Source organism: Lissotriton vulgaris, chromosome 5 (assembly GCF_964263255.1).
Source record: "Lissotriton vulgaris chromosome 5, aLisVul1.2, whole genome shotgun sequence".
NCBI lineage: Eukaryota > Metazoa > Chordata > Amphibia > Caudata > Salamandridae > Lissotriton > Lissotriton vulgaris.
In genome coordinates, this window is record NC_141693.1 from 354,292,784 (window position 1) to 354,316,520 (window position 23,737).

Consider the following 23,737-nt stretch of genomic DNA (forward strand, 5'->3'; position numbering starts at 1 on the left):
TTCCACCCTCTAGAGGGACACGACATGTATGTAACTGTGAACCCCGGTTAAAGTTAACTCGAGCCTCAGCATCACAAAATGGATGCTGCCACCACGGACACAAGTCTGACCTCCTGCTGCTGGGAGTCCTTCCAGCGAGGGAGGCTTGGACAAAGGGTTTCCTGCCTTGGGAGGTGCTAGCACTACCCCAGACAGGATTTTGTGTATTAGGTAGGACAGGGCTGAAAGGAATGAGACATGCCTGGGGCACACAAGGTGTCCCTGTGCATACTCCGGTCTAAACCAGTTCCTGGGGCACTCCAGCCCCAGAGCTGGCGCAAGACCGGACAAAGGATAGGGGGTGTAACCACCCCCCTTCCTGGCCCCACCCAGAGGAGGGACCTAATCGTAGTACAGCCCCCTTTAGCCGGATAAAGGTAGGAGCTGGTCCAATTCCAAATTAGATTATCCTGAACAACTTTACAAGAAGAAACTCTGGACTTCGACGTTCTGCTCCACAGAAGACTGAAGAAATCTCGCTTGTGGGCAAGGAGTGTCCACCCTGCACAAGCAGGCACCATCAGCGTCTTCCTTCCCGGATCCAGACTTCAGAGCCCGACGAGACCCAGATTCCCAGACCTCTCCGAACTCTACCTACATCTGCAGCACAGCTGAGATCCGTGGGTGCGACGAGACACGTGGGACCGGCCATCTTGAAAGAAGCAGCACTTCGCTCCAGCACGACTTCAGAGGTATCCTCGTCCAAGTGCTTTGGGGACTGAGAAGGCCCGACCCCGAGCAGCTCCTGCACCGAAGACCAGCCCTCCAGCATCCACGAGATCTGCGTGGGGCCCTTCTGCCTGTTTGCTGCTCGACGCGTTGTCTGGTTACTTGCCGGCTGGCTAGTGGCCTCCTCGACGACGAACTGCGAAATCTTCACTGCTGGTCTGGTTTCTCCAGACTGGCCCTTGCTCCCTTCCAAAAGAGGAGCACCCCGGACCTTCCTGGTCCACTCCAGACGCCGTTTCCACTCACCGCGTGGGTTGCCTTTGCCAAGGCCTGTTGACTCCGAATCCGAAGCCGACACCGCCGACAGCGAGAGCCTGCGTGGGACAGCTCGTGCCTCCATCCTGGTCGGCGAATACACCACCTGGTCCACGTGGCTGCAGAGACAAGCGTCCACCTTCACCTGATCGCAACGACGACATCTGGTTCCACTCCTGGTTCCACTCCAGTCACTGGCTAGTGACTTTGAACATTGTCCCCTCTGCTTTCAGGTTCTTCTCTTCACTGATCCACCCTTGGATCGCACCGGACATCTTCCTCCTGACCGCCTGCAGCATCTTTTCTTCCAGGCTCCATAGACTTCAACGCCGGAACCCGACACGACTTGGCACCTATGCACCCGCAGCCTGTGGGTGAGGTAACACGAGCATTATGGTGCTCAATGGTAGCTTGACTCTCCTAGTGTCCAGTTCCACAGTCGTTTTAGTTCTACCTAGTCAGGAACGTCCGTACTCACCTTTTTCTTAAACTGTACTGTCCATAGACGTTTGTATGCATCTCGCGTGCGAGTTCACACTCTGCACACGCGTTCCGTGGGCCTCCTATTACTCACCTCAAGTTAGTATAGCGTGGTCCCAGCGATCCTACAGCCTCTGGACAGCTCCATTCCTATTATCGACTTTCACATTCCACTTACTTAGTATATGGTTTGTCGTGCCCCTAGGGCATCATTGTAAATTTGTGCAACTTAAACATATTTTTCCTAAGAGATTGTCATGTGCTTAGCCCTCTGATCTCATAAAGAGTTCAGAGGTGTATGTTAGTTAATAAATACTTGTTTATTTTCATAACAACCTGTGTGGTGTCCTTTCACTTGGTATTCAAGGGGTTATATGTGGTAAAACAGCTGGCTTCACATGCCAAAAGAGTTTAGCCTAAGCCTGCTTTGTCCATGCTACCATTAGGATAGCTGGTCTATAAGGTTGACTTATAACCAATCACCATAAGGGTTGTTTGGACTGATACAAGGTGATGTAAATGTGGCGTATTTGTATAGCGCGAACAGTGACCCGGAGGCATCCCGGCGCTTGTACTCCTACCACAAGGGTACCCCTCCTGGCTTTTCCTTGTGGGGTGTCCACTCCTGGGCATCCCATGGTGAAACCAGGCATCCCTTGTGTATCAGGGGGCCTTTGTGGAGACTAAGCAAGCTATTGCCCAGAGTTGCAGCGTGGGACCCATGCTTAGAATCGGCACTGAGGCGAGAATATCCGGTCAGAGGAATTTAAGCCCGAAACCCGCCGAGGCGGGAATCGAACCCTGGTCCCTGGCCAGCGTTCTGCATCAAGGTCTGCCGCTCTAAGCATTGAGCCACACTTCTCCTAGTGATCACTAGAACTAGTGAGCATCATATATCAGGCCAACTTCTCACACTAGAGACAAATGGAGTAGGGGTCAGTAATTGACATCTGTCACTCACAGTCCCTGCAGGGCTTAAAACCCAAGAGATTGGGTGGCAAAATGGTGCTGCAAAAAATTATTTTTCTCTTGCCAGGAAAACTCAAGAGAAAAGTGAATAGATGGCTCATTCGGGGCACTGAACTCGTGAAGCTCAAAAGTATGGGTACAGGAAGCATCTAGGGATTACTGGAGTGAGAAATAGGGAGATTGTTGTAATCTTGAGATGGACTGTTGACAACCTGCAGCAGATCCATGGCAGCTGCATTAGTTCACTGCGGCAAGCCCAGTCACTTCCATTGTGTCTTCCAGGCTCTGAAATGTTTTTCAAAATATGATGCAAAACAGAACTGGTGAAATATCCTTGTAGATCCTCCGAAAGAAAGGTTACACTTGTTAAAAAACTGCATATTAAATGTAGACTCGAACACTCACAGTATTAGGCATAGCACAAGAACACATTTTATTATCCAAAAACAGTTAATGGACTTTACTTGAACTGCAGACCGAGGATACTTTTCAGCAGCGCTGGGAAAGGCAGAGTACATGGACTAATGGAGTATTTATCAGGAGGACTGTAGCCTCTATGGTAATCGAATACGTCACTGCAGAAAAAGGCAGTACCAGTATTTCTCTGTAAACTGTTCAATTGAGCACTACCATAACGTCTCAACAGAACTGCAGTACTTTTAAAAGAAGACGGATACTTCACTGCAGGGCTTCAGTGATGTAAAATATACCTTATTGTCATCTTTAAGAGTGCAATATTTTCAAACAACAGTTGTATGATTTATTTTGCTGCCAGACGGCAACACCTGAAACACTGACAGACCTTTGCAGGGCTAAAGTGCTATAAAGTGATGAGTACACAAACAGTACCAACATTACTCTATAGTACAGCAACAAATTGCGAGGGCCGGTTACACTGCTCTACTGTTATAATGAATGGGACAGTACGAGCACTACCCGGTAGGACTGCAATGTACTCAATGAGACAATACAAAGTTCTTTTTTCACCTCCTCATCATGAATCATTCTCTAACTTCACAGAGGATTCATGAGATTTTTGTTTTATCAACTTCAATTCAATGGCAGACAAGGCCACTGTTTTGGTGCTAGCCATAGAACCATATAACTACAAGAGGAAAAGCACAAAGTGGGAGGATAAAGGCATAAACCAGTCATAGAAGTTTCACGAAACCTTCCATGCTCTACAAATGGCAGTGCAAATAAAAATACATAAAAGTTTGTTACCGAATAATATACTTTCAGTCAGAAATGGAGATAGGAGTGCTATGAAAAATCTGCAAATACATTGCTGACATAAGAAAGCTCATTATGGGAGGTAATCAACTGTTTCTTCCAATGAATGCCACCCCTAAAGTAGCATCATACAATCATTTATCAATCACTGCAGAACTACCCTGCTAAAGCACAAGTTACTTACCTTTGGTAACGATAAATCTGTAAGAAACAGTAGTTAGTATTAGATTCCTTACCTTAGAATATCCCCAGGCGTCAGACTGGATCCGGAAACTTTTGCATAGCAGTACCCCTGCGCGTCGGTAGGCGTCGTCTGTGGCTCCGCGTCCGTCGTCGGGATGATGTCGCCGGAGTACTTAGACGCCGCCCTCGCGCGCTGATGTCAGTTCTTATACACAGTTTTTCCGCGCCAGAAATGCAAAGCCATGATAAAAACCAACACTGTTGCCATGAAATTAGGGACCTGAAAGGGGATGACCTGAACCCTAGATATCGGTTCGCAGAACTGGGAGGATGGATTAGGCGGTAAGGAATCTAATACTAACTACTGTTTCTTACAGATATATCGTTACCGAAGGTAAGTAACTTGTGCATCTGAAAGAAACAGGTTAGTATTAGATTCCTTACCTTAGAATAGATACCCTAGCAATACCAACCCCGGTGGTGGGTCTGCGAACCACTAATCACACCAGAAAGTCCTGGAGGACTGAACGGCCAAAGAAGCCAACCCTCCGGACTTGGCTGTCCAGGCAGTAGTGTCTTGCGAAGTTGTGCAGCGAGGCCCACGTAGCTGCCTGACATATGTCCTGCAAGGGGACTCCCCGGCCCAGGGCAGTAGTAGCCGCCGTGGCACGAGTGGAATGGGCCCTCATCCCAATAGGAGGCTCCTTCTTAGCCAAGGAGTAGCATGCCTTGATGCACAAGATGACCCACCGAGAGATGGTCCGTTTGTGCACCGCCCGACCTTTCTTAGCGCCCACGTAACCAACCAAGAGTTGGTCATCCACCCGGAACTGGCGTGTGCGATCCAAATAGAAAGAGAGCGCACGTTTCGGGTCCAGACGGTGGAGCCGCTCTTCCTCTTTAGAGGGATGCGGAGGCGGAAAGAAGGTGGGCAAGGTAATGGACTGCCCGATGTGGAAGGCCGTGACTACCTTGGGCAGGAAAGAGGGTCTTGTCCGCAACACAACCTTAACCGGATGGACAGAAAGGAAGTGAGGCTTGGATGAAAGAGCCTGGAGCTCACTCACTCTCCTGGCAGAGGTGATGGCAACCAGGAAAGCAGTCTTAAGGGTAAGAAGACGGAGAGGATAGTTATGAAGTGGCTCGAAGGGAGCGCACACCAGAAAATAAGTACAAGGTTCAAGTCCCACTGAGGCATCACGAAAGGAACAGGGGGGAACAGATGAGTGATGCCCTTCAAGAACCTATTAACAACCGGGGAATTGAACAAAGAAGGCTGATCAGGTAGCCTTAGGAAGGCGGAAAGGGCAGAACGGTAGCCCTTCATAGTGCCCAGAGCAGAGCCCTGCTGGGCAAGAGAAAGGAGGAAGAGGAGAACCTCAGAAAGAGGGGCAGAAAGGGGATCCACAGCCTTTGCTGTTCACCATGCCACAAACTTGTTCCACCTGCATGAGTATACCGACTTTGTGGAGGGACGCCTGGCTGCCAAAATCACATCACAAATTTCAGGAGGCAAGTCAAATGGCCTCAACTGTCGCCGCTCAATCTCCAAGCATGGAGGTGGAGACTGGACAGGTTCGGGGGGAGTACCGTCCCCTGCTGCTGCGACAGAAGATCCTCCTGAAGAGGCAGACGAATCGGGGGATCAACAGACATGCTGAGTAGCTCAGGATACCAGTATCTTCGTGCCCAGTCCGGAGCCACAAGGGTAACTTGGGCCGGGTCGCGTCTGATCTTCTTCAGCACTCTGGGCAGAAGTGGTATAGGCGGAAAGGCGTACAACAGACCGCAACTCCACTCGCGACGAAAAGCCTCTCCGAGTGAGTGGCGCCTTGGAAATTCCAACCAGCAGAAATGATGACATTGCGCATTCTCTTCTGTGGCGAATAGATCTAACCAAAGCTCTCCCCACTGCTGAAAGAGGCCTTGCGCCAGGTCCGAGTTCAGACGCCATTCGTGATCCATCATGCACCGACGGCTAAGTTAGTCCGCCCTGGCGTTCAGGGAACCTGCCAGGTGTTGAACCACCAGAGTCACACCCTGATGTTCCAGCCACTGCCAGAGGCGCAGGGCCTCCTGGCATAGGGTGCACAACCCCACCCCCCCCTGTTTGTTGCAGTACCACATGGCGGAGGTGTTGTCCGTGAACACCTGCACTACACTCTCCCAGACAGAGGGGAGGAATGCCTTCAGTGCAAGCCGGCTCGCCCGCAGCTCCAGAAGGTTGATTTGGAGCCGGGACTACGCCGGAGACCAGAGGCCTCTGATCTCCGCCTCTCCCATGTGGCCTCCCCAGCCCTAGAGGGAAGCGTCCGTCACAACTACGTGCTCTGATTGGGGTAGGGAGAGGGATCTGCCGCTGACCCAATCGCGGTCCGTGAGCCACCACTGCAACTGTCTTGCAGTGAGATGAAGACATAGTCGGACAAGTTGCCCTGATGCTGGGCCCACTGAAACTTCAAGTCCCACTGCAGAGCCCGCATCCGCCACCTGGCGTGATGCACCAGAAGGATGCAGGAGGCCATCAGCCCCAGAAGCCGCAGCGTCAACCTGACCGAGACTCGGCATAATGGCTGAAAGATTGGAATCAGAGCCTGAATATCCCGAACCCGCTACTCGGGAGGATAGACCCGAAACTGCGCCGAGTCCAGGACTGCTTTGATGAAGAGGAGCTTCTGAGAGGGGCACAGGTGCGACTTCGGCACATTGATGGAGAACCCCAGCAGGTGCAGGAGGTCGGCCGTAGTCTGGAGTTGGCTGACTACTGTCTGGGGCGAGCCCGCCTTCAACAACCAGTCGCCGAGGTAGGGGAAGACAAACCCCTAACCTGCGCAGATGAGCTGCGACCACCGCCATCACTTTCGTGAACACCCGTGGGGCGCTGGTAAGGCCGAAGGGGAGCACGGTAAACTGAAAGTGCTTGTGGCCTACCGTAAACCGCAGGTAACGCCGGTGGGCCGGCAGTATGGGGATATGAAAATAAGCGTCCTGCAAATCCAAAGCTACCATCCAGTCTCCTGGGTCCAGGGCAGCTAGGACCTGAGCCAGTGTCAGCATCTTGAACTTCTACTGCCGGAGGAAGCAGTTGACGTTCCCCAGGTCCAAGATAGGGCGTAGGCCTCAGGCCTCCTTTGCCCTTCTTGGGTACCAGAAAGTAGTTGGAGTAACAACCACACCCTACTTCTGGACCAGGAACGTGCTTGATGGCCTCCTTGGCCAAGAGGGCCGTAACTTCCTCTCGTAGAAGTGTCAAGTGATCCCCCGACATGCGGTGGTACTGCGGTGGCATGGCTGGAGGGGTCACCTCGAAGGGGAGGGAGTAGCCCCTTCGGACGATTTGCAGCACCCACCTGTCCGATGTGACAGAGCGCTAGTGGAGGTGGTGATGGCGAACCCTGCCGCCCACTGGCGTCACATGGGCCTGAAAGCTCGGACTAGGAGGGTTTTGAGGCAGATGCTGCAGGGGCAGGTGTGGACTGGCCTCGCCGTGGTTCCCGACCGCCGCCACGGCGGTTTCCACTTCCGTCACCGCACTGGATGGTAGTCTGCGGCCCTTGGCTGGCAGGACGTGTGGGGGCGCCCCTTCATTGGCCACGAAATGAGCGAAAGGCAGTCGTTTGCTGGCGCGTGGCCGAGAGGCCCAAGGACTTGGCCGTAGCCCTGGAGTCCTTAAAGCGCTCAAGCGCATGGTCTGCCTTGTCGCCAAAGAGGCGACGGCCATCAAACGGCATGTCCATAAGGGTATTTTGGACATCAGCCGAAAAGTTGGCGGACCTCAACCAGGCGTAGCGACGAATCGCCACCGTCGTTGCCATCGCTCTGCCCAGTGTGTCCGTGGTATCCAGCCCACATCTCAACCCTCCGCACGGGCTTGGGCATTGTTGCAGCACGTCCGCGACCGTATTCCACAGAGAGTGGGTGTAACGGTCCAAGAGGCACACGGTGTTGACTGACCGCAACCCCAAACTCAGGAAGGAGAATACCTTTTTCCTGTATTGCTCATACCACTTGGATTCCCGATTGGGGGGAGCCGTCGGGAATGTGGTCTGGGAGTTAGAGGCCTGGATGACCAGGCTCTCGGGGGTGGGGTGGGTGGACAGGAAGCAAGGGTCGCCCGGAGCCGGGTAGTGACGCCTGGCCACATTCCTATCTACACGCGGACCTGTAGCGGGCTTGGACCAAGTGCCCAGAAGAACGTCGGACAAGGCCTCATAAAACGGCAGCAGAGGCTCAGCCGAGCTTGCCTGCGGTTTAAGGACCTCAGTGAGGAGGTTAGCCCTCACGGGCGCGACGGGGAGCTCCAGACCCAAGGCACCACGCTATAGGGCGGCGTCTAAATACTCCGGCGACGTCATCCCGGCGCCAACCACGGACGTGGAGCCACAGACGACGCCCAACGACGCCCAAGGGTACTGCTACGCAAAAGTTTCCGGATCCAGTCTGACGCCTGGGGATATTCTAAGGTAAGGAATCTAATACTAACCTGTTTCTTTCAGATACTAGCTTTTCCATTCTCTCCTGTGATGGAAAAGCCTTTCTCAGTTCTGTGTCGAGTGTAGCGCATAGGAAATGTACACGTTGAGAAGGTTGAAGGACTGATTTTTCCCGATAGAGTGTGAGTCCTAAACGATTGAAAAGTTGCAGGCAAGCGTTGGAAGACTTGGACGCGTCTTCTAGGGATGGAGCTTTGATCAGCCAGTCGTCCAGATATGGAAAAACTTGATGGTGCTGTTGTCAGAAATATCCAGCCACTGGAGAGAGGCATTTTGTAAAAATGCGAGGTGCAGACTTGAGTCCGAAAGGAAGGACACGAAACTGGAAGTGTCTGCCCGCTACTGCAAATCTTAATTTGTTTTTGTGATTTTTGTGAATTGGGATGTGAAAATAAGCATCCTGGGTGAGGGGCGCTAGAGGGCGCACAGCGGAATGGCTGCCTCGTGAGACAGCTCCGCAGGACAGGAGTAATTATCCATCAAAACTCGGGCTTGTAGCTGCAGGTCAGAGTACCACTAGCAGATATGCACATCGGAACATCTTGCCCTTAACTTGTAAGGTGTTGGAACCTTGAAGAACCTAATGGGCTGGAGAAATGACGACTAGCCGACCGGCGCCCCGGACTCCTGATGGCATAACATGGCGGCGGCCAGAATCAAGGAGATTCGTTACGCTTCATTGATGGCATACTAGCCTGAGCCTAGCTGATTGTGCGATTTGGCACCCGGGACTGTCATGGCGTCTTGGCCCTCGGGGGAGAGTAATTAAACAACAGGGGGTGGTGATGGACAGAGTTTCTGAATTAAGCAGAATACTCTAACCCAGTCAAGAGATCAGGGCTTAATCCAACACCGTTTTTTAGCTCACTGCACCATCCCAGCTCAGAACCTGGCTATATGCAAATTAGTCTGTCCCTGGCCCAGTGTATCATGGGAACAGGGCAAACCAAACTACCTAGCCAATTCTTTCACTGGGAAGGAAACAAGCTACCGGGCACCTATTTCTGGCATTTCAGCCGTCTTCGCCCCGGCTTGCTTGAATCCTGATGGTGCAGTGAGCTAGGGACTCACGTCTGAGTATACCCTTCCACGCTTATGGTGGACAAAACAATTCGGGGGAGAGTGGCACTGTTGTCGAAGGGGGCAAGGTCCGGCTCGGCATATCGCTCGGAGGACACGAGCAGCAGGAAGCGCACAAAATGGCGGCTCCCAAGAGGGCGGCGGTATCCCAGATCATTTATCGGTTGCCTGCGGTGTTGGAGATTGCGGGAGTATGCATCAACCGTGAGTAACGAGGGACACGGGACCCCGCAAGAGGAGAGCAGAGCAGACATTGTAATATAGTGGGGGGGGGGGGGGCGCCGGAAATGTTGCGAGCTGGCACCGGAGGAGCGGATTGGTGGTGTCCCACTCAGGTTCGTGTCCATGGATCGCTGAATGACTGTTTCTGTAGCGGTTCCAGAGTGTGATGGGGGCGGGGGGGACTGCGGCGCCCGGAGGAACAAGCAATAAATGGATGCACGGCTAGAGTGGCGATGTGCTGATTGCAGGCGACAGGATCACAAATCCCTCTGTCAACATGGCGGCTACAGTGACATTGGGGGCCTAATAGCGGGTCCATCTTTGATTGCGGGTACAAGTGGCAGAGGCGGCGATTACTGGGAGTCTGACGACGTTGTAGGTCTGACCGTGCTGCGCCAGACAAGGGCTCAGTCTGGCTGGGTGCTCACTGTGTTGATGTGCTCATGCCCTTGCCTACATGGACATGAGTGATACCCAGCTCTACTTTTAAATGATTGAAATCATTAATAACATCGTTTCTCTGGGGCTCGGGCAGATGTAGGGTGGCACAGACGACGCTCTTGCGACCTAAAGATGAGGGTGGACCGGCGGACCCAGACTTTGAGATATACTATTTAGCAGCCCAACTGCAGATCTTTACGCAAGAGATAGCGAGGGTATTCCGGGGCCCAGAACACCGAAGAGAGAGGGGAACACCGCGCCACGTCCTTGCATACATAGCTTTGCAGCAGAGACTGGACCTCAGAGACCTTCTCACTGAAGAGAAGACGTTTAGACTCTGTTGGAATCGTTCCCAACGCAGGGCGGGGGTGATTCACCTATATGCGCCCGAGATACCGCTCAGGATGATAACGGCGCTACCGCACAGCGGCGATTGGTCGCAGCTACAAGCATGGGAGGAGGCAGGGCTGCAAGTCCTGGGTGATCTCTACGAAGACGGGACGTTGTTACCCTCCAAATTCTACAGGAGAGGTTCGAGTTGCCGAGGGGGGGATTATTGTTGCATGCTGCTCTCACTAGAGCAATACAGGCGCACTGGAAAGAAGGGTTGCTAGAACCTAAGACGACTATGGCCTGCCAGTACGCCATGATGGCGGCTGGGACATACAAAGCAGTCACACGCCTGTACGCTAGAATGCTCCGCGAAAACTTGCCTCCCCTGACCGCGCTCAAGGGAAAGTGGGAAACTGATCTAGGCAAAGACATCCCTGAGACAGCCTGGGCACAGATAGTGCAGTGAGCCCGGAAGAGTACAAGGAACGCACGATTCCAGCTGGTGCATTTCTACATTCTCCACAGGGCGTACTTAACACCTGGGAAGATCCGAAAATACTTTGGAGCGGAGGAGGCGGCGTGCCCTAGATGCTCGAGGGTAGGGGTAGAACTAGACCATATGCTTTGGACTTGCCCTGCAGTAGGACGCTACTGGACGGAAGTTGCTGACATCTTGAATGAGGTGACAGGGAGGTGGCTGCAGTTTGACATGGCTATTAGTATACTGCACTGGTTTCCACTCACGCCCAAGAACAAGATCACAAGCAAGTTCATAGACATGGGACTCCTGCTGGGAAATCACGAAACATTGGAAAGCAACCATAGGTCCCACCAGTAATAGATGGAAGCTCGAGTTCCTAAGGTGGGCTGCCAGCGAAAGCGTACTACGATTTCAAATGGCGCGCAGGCGTAATGATAAGGCATTAGAGGCAGCGGCAGCTTGGGAGGCACAAGTGCAGACACTTCGAGACCACGAGCCACATGACACAGAGGAGGGACACAACACTGATGGGGGGAGATGAGCCGGGTCACAACGGGCACATCACGTACTTTTTACACATGGCTATTCCTGGGAAAGCATATTACTAGAGTTTGAATACGGCTGTCTGCGTAGGTGGTGGGTCAGGAGGGAGGGGGGAGGGAGGTTACAGTTTCATAAGGATAAACGTAAGGGCTAAGTTATTATGGGTCCAGCTTCACTTGGAGTATTGACTGTGGCAGCCAACATATCGTCACTCCATGTAATGTATGACTAATGGGGGGCTATTGCTTGATCCTTTTCGGGGGTACGGCGATACGCATCACACAAGGATCCATGTATGTTTGCATGAAAAACCAATAAACTACGTTTAAAAAAAAATAAAAAAATGGACATGAGTGATGCGTCGGCACTTTGGGGCCCAGGATTTGTGCAGATATGTGGCGGTGTCTTTCGCCTGCGGAGAAAGCAGTGAATAACTAATCTGATACGGCGGCTATGTTTCGTGGCAGTTGTGGCCGACGTTTCTGACATGGTGCGAACTGGAAATTGCATCAAAGACGGCGGAATCAGAAGCGTGCTGAGCAAGCCCAGGACTTGGACTGATGATTGCTCGTAAGGGCAGGACATTTGTCTCCTTGTCGTCATGGACTGGTAAGCCATTGGCCGCCTTTGGCAGTGTGCTGCTAGGGAACTCATTACAGGTAACATTCATATTACATTGCTGATCACGTCGGCTGGGGGTGTGAACTGTGTACTATGAGTCTACATGCTTGCTGTACGATGTGTCTAAGGACAAGCACTGCCAAGAACTCCTGATAATTGTGTTAAGCCGTGTTTCTCAATATCTGCTATTTCGCAGAGAGGTGATGGCCTGTACGAGTTGACGGAACCTCAAGTTAGTGACTAATGTATCCTCACGTGCTACATACCCAGACAGTACACTGGTGTGCGGTCCTGACTCATTTTGTATGCATAGACTGCTGGGTTTGTGGATTGCTCCTTTTTTGGACAGCCTGTGGTCTATAGCTGCCTCTTCCTTGACATGTTTACCTGAGGGAGGATATATTGCCTCACATGCCTGAACTGATAAATAGTACAATGTTTGCATGCTGGGGTTCGTTATTATTGTTTTGGACTCTGTTTAAATACATTTCTACTGTACGGCTCGGGGGTTTGATCAGCAGTACTCTGCAAATACTAGCTACCATTCTCAGTCTATTATTGCTGTTTTATTGTAGGTTCCATATTTCTCTTAGTCTGCGTATATATTGTACTTCTGTCCACGTCCACTATGTTGGATGAAGATGTGTGCATTCGGTGGACCCCACATACAGGAGTTCCCCGACTGGAGTTTAACTATGTTTTTTGTGACCGTGGGGACAGGTCTTTGGCATAATTGGGATGCTGAAGTGGGTGGTGGGAGGGGGGTTAGAGTTGGGTGTGGTTATGTTTCCGGATCAATGCACTTAAGACGTACCACTGTAGTCTGGAGGAGCCTTACACTATGCATCAACCTTTTGTTACATAGTTAATATGTTGTGTATAGGAGAAGAATTTTATACCAGTCTGTGCCAGGTACCTTAAACTAGACATGCTTACTGAGAAAGCTCTACTTAAACGCTTGAATCTACTGACCAGGAATGTAAGAGGTCTCAAGAACCCGAAAAAGATATGTCAAATTATAGCTTACTTAAATCGGTTACAAATTGATATCGTTTTCTTGCTGGAGACACACATTGCCCCTAATGCAAACCCTCATATTGGTCACCGATGGGCGTAATCGGTACATGGCTCTGCATATTCTTCTTATTCCAGGAGGGGGTACTCATTCTGTTCAGAAAGGGCTTGCATTTCCAAGAATAGGATATGGTTATAGATCCAGAGGGCAATTATGTCATAGTAAATGGAATTTTGAGAGGTCACAAACTCTCTTTACTTAACACATACGGACCAAATATAGATGACCCCGCTTTTTACCATGCACTTTGGCTCAAGATCCTTGACCTCCCTGACATTCCTTAATTTGGGGTGGCGATTTAAATACTGCATTAAATGAAGCATTGGATAGATCTGGAGCGTCGACAGAGCCCCATAAACGTGCGCTGAGTACATTGAACAACATAATGGCAGATATGCGGCTTGTGGACCTCTGGAGAGCCAGGCACCCCACAGATATGGAGGCTACACATTTGACTATTGGTTGGGTACTGGTAAAGTTTCACACTGGACGAGGTCTGTATCTCATCTCCCCAAAACACTGTCAGATCATAATCCAGTATTGCTTACGCTATTGCTGCCACATTAAGTATCACCCCCATACAGTTTGAGGTTTAATGCGAAAGTACTGCTCGACCCAGTTTACACTGACACTGTTAGTACAGCAATTACTGAATATTTTGACTTAAATACACCTACTACTGATGATTCAAGTCTCCTCTGGGAGGCATTTAAAGCCACGATTAGGGGGGTTTGTATAAGCACTACAGCAGGCATTTTAAGTGATATTCGGCGTCAGCTAGCCCTTCGCGAAGATAGGCTTCGTGCTCTGGAACGTGAGTATGAACACACACAAGGAGCAAAAATCCAAGGCAAGATTAGGTCGGTGCTGTCGGAATACCAAACATAAGCTGACGACAAACTCAAATATATTACAAAACGCAAGATAGCACAATCTTATGGCGAAGGTAGCAGGTCTGGACATATCTAGGAGTTGTAAGACCTCCTGGATTGTTACCATACAAAACAACTGCTTTTTTAGGAATTTGTTGAGGGCTCTAAGGTCTAAAATCGGCCTCCACTTCTTTTCCTTCTTCTGAATTAGGAAGAAGCGGGAATAAAATCCTTTCCCTCGTTGGGACAGAGGGACTTTTTCTATTGCCCCTTCCTGGAGCTTAAGAGAGACCTCCCGGAGAAGCAGACGCAGATTTTTGTGAAGCAAAGGTCGGGGAGGGGTTCGGAGAGGTATGTGAAGGAACTCAATGAATGGCCAAATTGAACTAATTGTAGAACCCACAGGTCCGTGGTAATTTTCTTCCAATTTTCTAGGTAATGGGAAATTCTTCCTCCAATCTTTGAGGACACAGAGGAATTGGAGACTGGCCGAAGGGAAAGGTCATTGTCTATGAGAGTTGCCTTTTCGTTGGCCTTTACCCCGAAAGGGCATTTTGCCATACGAACATTGTTGGTGCTGCTGTTGGCGCTGTTGACACTGTGGCCGATGTTGCTGCCCCGAAGAGTATGATGACCGATATTGATAATCCCCCTTGTAAGAGGACTGTCCTCTTCCTCTTGAGCCGCGAAAGGACTGACTTTTGTATTGGAGAGTTCCCAACGCTCTGGCTGTGTCTGTGTCCTTTTTTTATACTCTGCAACGCCTCATCGATCTGAGGTCCAAAGAGAAATTGGCCATCATAAGGCATATCCAAGATTTTCGTCTGAATCTCGGGACGAAAGGAAGTTGCCTTCAGCCAACCTTGCCGTCTGAAAACAGCTGCCCCGGCAAGTTGGCGAAAACCAGTTGTTGCGATATCCATCGCACAGTCTATTATTTCTGACTCTGAGCGTTCCCCTTCGAGTAATATTTTCTTCACTTCCTCCTTTGATTCCTCAGGCAAAGACGTTAGATAAGAGGTTATGTCTGCCCATAACTGCCTGTTGTAAAGTCCCAAAAGCGCTAAGGCATTGGACGCCTTTACTGTCAGAGCAAACATTGTTGAGAAACGTTTCCCAATATTGTCCAGCCTTCAGCCTTCTTTATCTGGCAGAGCTGACAACGGGGCATAAGGATTTTTGGACTTCTTTTGAGCTGCCTGTGTAATCACCGAGTCCAGCTTGGGATGTCCTATTAAACAAGCTGGCGCAGTATCAGGAGCTTTATACTTCTTGTCTAAGCGAGGAACTACCGGAGGTACTGAGGAAGGGTTCTGCATCTCTTTAACACCTTGTCCCCACAGGTATTCTATAATAGGTATTGATTGCACTGATTTTTTTAAAGGTTCCTTAAAATCATATAAGAAGCATTCCTGCTGGAGAGAGACAATGGGGATTTGGAAACGTTGAGCTGCCCTCTCAATGACATTATGGAACCCTCCAATGTCTTCTGGTGGCGAGTCTGCTTGTGTCTGTACTGGAGAAGCAGGGCAGGAAATGACATAGTCATCCCATTCATCGTGGTTAGAATGAAGCTCTCCCTCTTCATGCTGGTCTCCTTCCTCGTCTTCATCGGAAGACAGAGGATGTGATACGTTGACTGGATCCAGCTGTAAATTTAAAGGTGGAGGCCGTGGTCTTGGTGAGAGAGATACTGCTGAGGGTTGAGGTGCAGGTGACTGTGGAAACGTCCGTTTGTAATCTGTTATGAGGTATTGTAAGTCTGAGACTAAAGAGCCTGAAAGGCAAACTATTGGTGGAGGAGGTGGGCGATATTCTTCCTCCTGCTCCTCATCTTCATCCGAACTTTCCTGATATTTCACATTAAGCTCAGAGGGGCTTGTCGCAGTTTGGAACACGTCCCCTTCATCTGAATCCTCTGCCTCAAGGAGACATGCTGGAGGCAGCGGTTGGACTCTACTTGGTGATGTTAAATCCGGCGTTAGAGTCTTTTTTGTGATCCTAAGGTGCACATATGTGCTCTTCAAACTTGGATCGATCGTCGTCGACGAGCCCGTCGACGGAGTGGTAGTCGACAATGAGGCGTCGACGGATCTTGTAGTCGTTGGTGTTATTGTCGATGGTGCCGTCGTCGATACTGGTGTCGTTGGAGATCTCAACGACGGCGTCCTCGGTGCTCGAGTCGAAGGTGTCTTCGTCCACGATGTTGTCGTCGATGATGTCTTCATCGTCGAGCTCTTAGACGAGTCAGCCGTGGGCGAGCGCAGCGGCGACGACTGCTTAGTCGTCGACGGTGTCTTCTTGATGCTTATCGTCGACAAGACAGCCTTACCTGCCGTCGACGATGGGGTCGTAGTCGTCGACGAGGTCAGTGACGAGGTTGCCATCAATGTTCAGACAGTAGTCGTCGACGTAGTGACATACTGTACTGAAGAAACAGCTTTCTTCGTCATTGAAGACGTCGTCGACGATGTCGTCATCGACTGAGTAGAAGTCGGCTTCTTGAAGGTGGGAACTCCCTGAGAGGACACCTTCAATGAAACCCCCTTAGAGTGGACCTCTGAAGACTTTTTCAGTGTCTTCTTTTGAGGAGGCTGTGTCGAAGGGCCAGGAGAAGTCACTCTTGGTCTCTTCTAAGAAGATTTGGAAGAAACTGAAGAGCCTTCACTTTCTTCAGAAGATTTCAACTGGTCTGTATTTTTCAATCTCTGAAGCCAGATTAGGAGACGTCCCTCACGATCTTTGAGGGTTTTAGAGGAGAAGGTACGACATACCTTGCAATCCTTGGAAGAATGATCTGGATACAGGCAATATAGGCAGTCTTTATGTTGGTCATCTATATGCAGCCTTTTCTTCCCACAGGACCCACAGGGCCTAAGAATTCTCTTTTTTGGTGTCTCAGCCATGAAGATATTTGTAACTCTAGTCCAGAAAACAAAAATAGTACCAGAGTACCAGAGAAAAGAAAACTGAGCAGGCTCAGAGGAGACTCCCTTAGCACGACGTGCGGTAGAAAATCTGAGGGACTGAGGCTTCTTGAGGGAGATGATAGCTGATTGGCTCTTCTCTAGAGTTTGGTCCTTTCTACAAAAGGACAAGGATATGTTACTAAGGTGAGGCCCTTAGGCCTATTTCTCTATATGTCTATTAGGACATTACTATCTTGATGTACCTGGGACTCCCATCTCGACGACGGGGAATGATTCAGGTATGTGAATCTATGAAAGACACCCCTGATACTGGATAATGTGTATATGCAGCTATACCTGCATAAACAATATTTTCTTTGTGCCATAATCTTTACAAGTTATAGAAGAATTGTTATTGTTTTATAGTGCATGTTCAGTTATGCTGACAAAAAGGAAGTCCAGTGGCTGAAGCAATAAAATGGTTTTCCTTGGTCCAGAAATAAATGAAATACCTACAAAGGGCTGAAAACAGGAAAACACTTTAAAGGTATTTCATCTTAAAGTAGATGGTATTGCTCTGGCCACTCTATAGACACTTTATTAAAGACGCAATAAATACTGGAACAGAACAGAGATCACCCTCAAGAATCCCTTTACATAAGGTCAGTAAGAATCTGAACAAGACTTCAATGGAGTGGTGCTTAAGCCTTGCCATCTCATGAGATGAACAGGCTACACATTTTATTGTATTAAACGTATGCCTTTAATACTACTGCGTTAAATGTATCAAGGATCCTAGTATTAGAAAGAGGCATGATTCAAAGCATACCAATGTATGAAAGTCTGATGAAGAAGAGCTCCAAATTAACAGCACCAGAAAAAAAAGCATTACCTCTTATGGTGTTACGAAAAGGCATTCTACAAATTGAACACTAAATAGAGAAGGTTAGCGACTGTGTAACACTGTGATTCGGTCAAGACATTCCAAGTAAGAAACGGAACACAGAAAGAAAAATGTTTGTGAACATTTTTAACATTTTCCTCAAAGAAATACATGCCCAAGCTGGCTTCATAAAAAGATGAACAGAATTTCTATACCTCCACCCAGTCGAAGATCTGCTCATCATTGGCTTTTTCTTCAATCACAAGTTTTGCTAACCGTTTGTCCAGCTCTTCGGCAGAAAATTCTTTCTTTGAAAGTGCTTCAGAAGAAGTGCAGCAGGCCAACACAGTGAAGTCTAACTTCTGCAAAGGAACAAAATTAATTTTATACAGAAAAGGCAAGATTAATTCTCTGACACTTACCAACATTCAGACTAAGGAGGTTATCACACCTTTAGAGCCCAGAACCACAGCATTAAGGTCTTTCAGAGACCATCAACAACAGGAAAAGGGTCTTTCATAGACAACAAAAGTATCATTAAAGAGGAATCACCCACCATCTAATAATGGAAGCTTTAAAAGGGCATCCCAACAGCAACATTTCTTTCAGAGATCCCCATTATACAGGAAACAACAGTATCACTGCACATATGGCTTTTAAAGGTCTGCAAAATACGGATGTTCAGTTTTCACCTGACCAAAACCGCAACCTCTGGCACAGGTAGATTTATCAGTGTGAAAGCCTAGGACTCACTTTCTCACGGATGAATTTCTGTTCATCTTCTCCTTCAGGTAAGAAGTCTTTCCAGTTCAGGCTGGCTTCTCTCCACAGCGCTCCAACTTTCTTATGGCTCTGCAAAAACAACCAAAGGTTATTAACAATCCTAAACTGCCCTGCACATACCATGATTTGTGATTGTGCAAGCCTAGCTAAAGAGATTCTAACCTTGCTCATTGCTGAGTGCCTGGTGAATGACAGTGCTGTCTTCATGGATGAAGGCAGTATAAATATTGCATTATCGAGTCAGGAAATAGAAGTGGTTATAGATGACATCCGCCACTGATATGTATGTGACCAATTTCTCATTTAAGACTGATTCAGATTTAAAAATGTGGTCTTTATAAATTGCCACACTTTGTGCTGGAGCTCATTGTGGGTGACCAGGTTTCCCAAAGAAGCCAGACAAACACAATGTAAATGCAGCAATACAGGCACTGATGATAGGGGGAGGTGTATCATCACATCGTTTTTCTGATTTGACCACAAGAGTCCAACACTCACAGGAAATGGATTGCCCTGTATACCTGACTTATGTGGAATGGTGCGGAGAGTACGAAAACAACGGTTTCCCAGAACACCAGTTTCAATATTATCCAGTGCACATGTGTGATGATGGCTCACATGAGTACCCTGGCATGGAATGAACCATGCTTTGGCCTCTGAATGTAGAAGATGTTTGGAGAAAGATGGATTAGTTTGGCTTATATGGTGGAAATGCAAAGTAATCTCTTGTTTTGTTTGGGACAAGGTAATGGAGAATCCGGCTTTTAAAAAAATGAGAAATAGCTACCAACATAACCAAACTGCGCTTGTTTTGGGCTCCTTCCAGCAAAGAAACAAATTTGCTCTCTTCTTAGGTTTTAGGAAGGCGGCTTGCTTTTGGCTACGCTTTTCATAGTCATGACATGGACGAGCAGTGTAAACGGAAATAGATTAACCTTGTGCTCGAGCAGTATTCAAGCATATGTTGTGTGCTTGTTTTTGTCAGTCCAACTGGTGTTGGGTTAAGCTTTAATTGGCTGTGAAAAAGACAATGTAAATGGACAAGTGGTGCATTGTAAAGGTCAGCTATAAGTAAGCAAGTTACTTACCTGTAACTACAGTTCTTCAGCATTGTTATTTCTCATAGATTCATGTGGTTGAATAATTCCCCAACATCAGGCTGGGGAACTCTCTTTAGATAATGTTAACACAGCAGTATTTCACTAGAGCCACTGACCCCTTCACCACACCTCCGTAGGCGTAATGTTGTATTAGTGCCGTGTGCCTCCAAGATGCTTGGTCTGGGACAGTTATAGATATAGAGAAAACATGCAACTGTGAACAGACAGAATGTCTCGCAACCAGAGGAATGCCATACTGGGTGTTAGTAAGAACGAGTCATACTCAGAAGGGTTGACCATAGTGCATAGTAAGAGTGGACATAGCAGCCCACACTGTGGACATTAAGTTAGTTTAGTGGGGCCCAGTGGTGCAGATGCAGATGCAGAAGAATGCAGGAGGTGTGCCCCCACCCCATGCACGTGGCATGGAGTGCTGTGGAATACAATCAGACCATAGTAGCGATAATAGTGTAACATAGCCGTATGTAGTGTGACATTAAACAAAAGAAGGCAAATGCATCAAATTATAGATTCTGAAGTCTGATTCGATTCGTCCTCTGCAGGAGAGCCGGTGAGGGCTGGGCAGAGACCTGGGATAAGTGAGAGTCTCCATCTGTGAAGGAAATGTCAGGACTGCTGTCTATCGCAGAAAAAGCAGTCTTGCACCCTATTATTTGCCTCAGATCCAGAGCGGACAAGGAGGGTGATTTCAGTGCAGGGAAGAGGAGAGATCCTGACAGAGGTTTCACCATTTCTGTTTTAGCCTGGGAGGTCCAGAGTGTAGGAGAGTGGGGTCTGCAATCCTATGGTCACCCCCGATTTCTGCTTTTTGCTTCACTGGTTTACGACTTTCCCTGGCTGTGGGCCTGCTAATCAGACCCACAGCCTAGCTGTTCTCTCTCTAAATTGACACACATGTACCTTAGGTGCATTTACCAATTGGTACTGGGCCACCTTATAAGTCCCTGTACAGTATACCTTAGGTATCCAGGGCATAGGTGTACCCAGGGCCTACCAGGGGCTGCAGCATGTATTATGCCACCCCTGCCTGGCCATCCAAATCTGACACAACTGGCTGCACGACAGCTGGGGCAAGGTGGTGTAATCACCCTTTGCTTTAGATATAGTATTCCTATATCTAACCCTAAAATGGACACATGTATTCCTATCAGTCACTCCTATGGCAGGCCTTATCAATCCTGAAGGCAGAGTGCTTGGAATTATGTGAGATGGAGCTCCGGCATGAGCTGAGCCCGTTTGCAGCTTGCGGAACCAAGTCCTAATAGCTGTTCCATGATAACGCGTACCATATACTCTTAAGTGCCTTATAATCCTCGCGGTTATTTGCCAACTTTGGTATCGCTTTATCAAAACATGTCGAGTAAGGTGTCATACGAATTGGAATACGAACCCCTCGCCAATTCTGGCGACGGGGTTAGCCTTCCACCCTTCTAGAGGGACACGACATGTAGGTAACTGTGAACCCCGGTTAAAGCTTAACACAGCCTCAGCTCCACAAAATGGATGCTGCCACCACAGACACAAGTCTGACCTCCTGCTGCTGGGAGTCCTTCCAGCGAGGAGAGCTTGGACAAAGAGTTTCCTGTCAGGGGCGGGGCTAGCACCATCCCAGACAGGGTTTTGTGTATCCCAGGTAGACAGGGCTGAGAGGAAGGTGACTGCAAGTGGCACCCCGGTGCTCACTGTGAATATGCCGGCTTAAACCAGTTCCAGGGGCACACCAGCCCCTGAGCTGGGGAAAGTCCGGACAAGGGAGAGGGGTGTAACCACCCCCCTCCTGGTCCCACCCATGGGCAGGACTTAGTCGCGTGCCAGCCCCTTTTTTTAGAATAAAGGTAGGATCGGGCCCCCTTCCCAAATTAGATAATTCTGAATCTTGACTACTTTCCACGAAAGAACTCTTGAACATTTCTGAAGACTCTCCCTTGTGGCTAAGGAGTAGCCACCCTGCACCAGCGGGCACCATCTAAGCGCTTGCGGTTTGCTGCACGTCCATCCTCCGGATCAAGACTGACCAGCTCGACAAGACCCGGATTCCCTGGCATCTCTGACCTCTACCTGCATCATCAGCGCAGCTGAGATTCGTGGGCGTGACGAGACCTGAGGGACCGGCCATCTTCAAAACCTGCACGACGCTTATCCAGCACGAACGCCGAGGGATCCTCGAGTGAGTGCTTTGGGGTTTGAGAAGCCCTAACCCTGAGCAGCTCCAGCACCGAAGTCCAGCCCCCCAGCATCCACGAGATCTGCGTGGGGCCCTTCTGCTCTTTGCTGCTCACCGCGTTGTCCGGTCACTTGCCTGCTGGCTAGTGGCCCTCCTGACGACGAACCACGACGATTACATCGCTGGTCTGGTTGCTCCAGACTGGCCCTTGCTCCCTTCCAAGAGAGGAGCACCCCGGACCCTCCTGGTCCACTCCAGACGCCATCTTGACTCCACCGCGTGGGCTTGCCTTTGCCAAGGCTTGTTGCTCTAATCCTGGTTACAGCAGCGCCGACAGCAGACACCTTCGTGGGACAGCTCGCACCTCCATCCTGGTCGCCGACAACGCCTCCTGGTCCGAGAGACAGCAGAGTCCAGCGTCGCCCACTCACCTGGTCGAGGTGACTTCATCCGGTGCCATCTTGGTGCCCACCTAATCATTGGCTAGTGATTAAGAACCGAGTCCCCTCTGCTTTCAGGTCGTCTCCATCATCGATCCAGGCTTGGATCCCTCCGAATCTCTTCACTGGTCGCCTGCCAGCAACTTCTTCTTTCAGGCTCCATAGACTTCAACGAGGATTCCCGACGTCTTTTGAACCCTTAGCAGCCGCAGCCCCTGGGCTAGGTAACCTGAGCACTTCGGTGCTCCAACGTAGGTTCACTATCCAAGTGTCCAGATCCTGTGTCGTTTTCAGTCTATCTAGTCGGATTCGTCCGATAACAGTAACTTTACGAATACTAGCATCCATAGACTTTGTCCCGCATCCCGCATCCCGCGTGAGAGTGCACATTCTGCACCCGATCTCCCTAGGCCTCCTGCTCCTAACCTTAGGGTTCAGTAGTGTAGTCCTAGCGATCCTGAAGCCTCTGGATCTTGTTACTCACCTGCTAGTATTTCGCATTCCACTTTTAGTGTATATGGTGTAAATTGTGCAACTTGAAGTATTTTCTTAAGAGTTTTGTATTGTGCTTAGCTCCCTGACTCATAAAGAGTTCAGGGTAGACTTGTTATAAATAAATATCCTTTTATTTTCATAACAACTTGTGTGGTGTCCTTTCACTTGGTGTTCAAGGGGTATATGTGATGGTATAACAGCTGGCTTAACACGCCCTCTAGAGTTTAGCCTAAAGACTGCTCTTGTCCATGCTACTAGGATAGCTGGTCTATAAGGTTGACTTACAACTAATCATCAATAAGGGTCGTTTGGTATGATACACAGTGATCACTAGAATAGTGAGCACTATGTATCAGGCCAACTTCTCACAACTTGCCTTCGTGGTCGGGCCCCAGGCAATGAAGGCACCTGCGATGGGGGTCGGTAACCGACATCAGTCGGCTGCAGTCGGCGCAGGGTTTGAAGCCGGGCATCCCTACCGGCACCTACTGAGTCGGTCAAGTGAAGTGAAGTGAAAAAATACTTATATAGCGCGCTACCACTCCAGGGAGTATCTTGGCGCTTAGGTTCCTAAAGAGACAGAAGTGATGTAATAAAGGTGGACGAAAACTACACCTGGCTACGTAGCATATCCTAAGAGCCTCATACATTCAGGGTTGGCCACTGAGTAAATCCAAGTCTTTAGAAGCTTTCTGAATTTGGGTTCGGTGGTCAACTCGAAAAGCAGATCAAAAAGATCCAAAAAGTTTAGTCAAAAATTGACTAAAGGGTACCACTTTCTCCAGACCTGCGCTTGCTGGTGCGGAAAAACGAAGAACTGACCTCAGCGCGCGAGGGCGGCGTCTAAGCACTCCGACGACGTACGCAGAGCCGCAGACGACGCCTACCGACGC

General features: G+C 49.4%; 1 protein-coding gene across 28 annotated transcripts in view; it reads right to left on the bottom strand.

Moving 5' to 3' along the window:
* EIF4G3 (eukaryotic translation initiation factor 4 gamma 3) overlaps nucleotides 1–23,737 on the bottom strand; it is a 1,432,461-nt gene that overhangs the window by 85,302 nt on the left and 1,323,422 nt on the right. For all 28 annotated transcript variants that reach the window (XM_086921648.1, XM_086921654.1, XM_086921652.1 and 25 more), the window contains 2 exons: nucleotides 18,595–18,693; nucleotides 18,057–18,203 (listed from right to left, as the gene is read on the bottom strand). In XM_086921648.1, coding sequence (XP_086777774.1) covers nucleotides 18,057–18,203; nucleotides 18,595–18,693 — 246 coding nt within the window. The remainder of the gene's footprint in view (nucleotides 1–18,056; nucleotides 18,204–18,594; nucleotides 18,694–23,737) is intronic.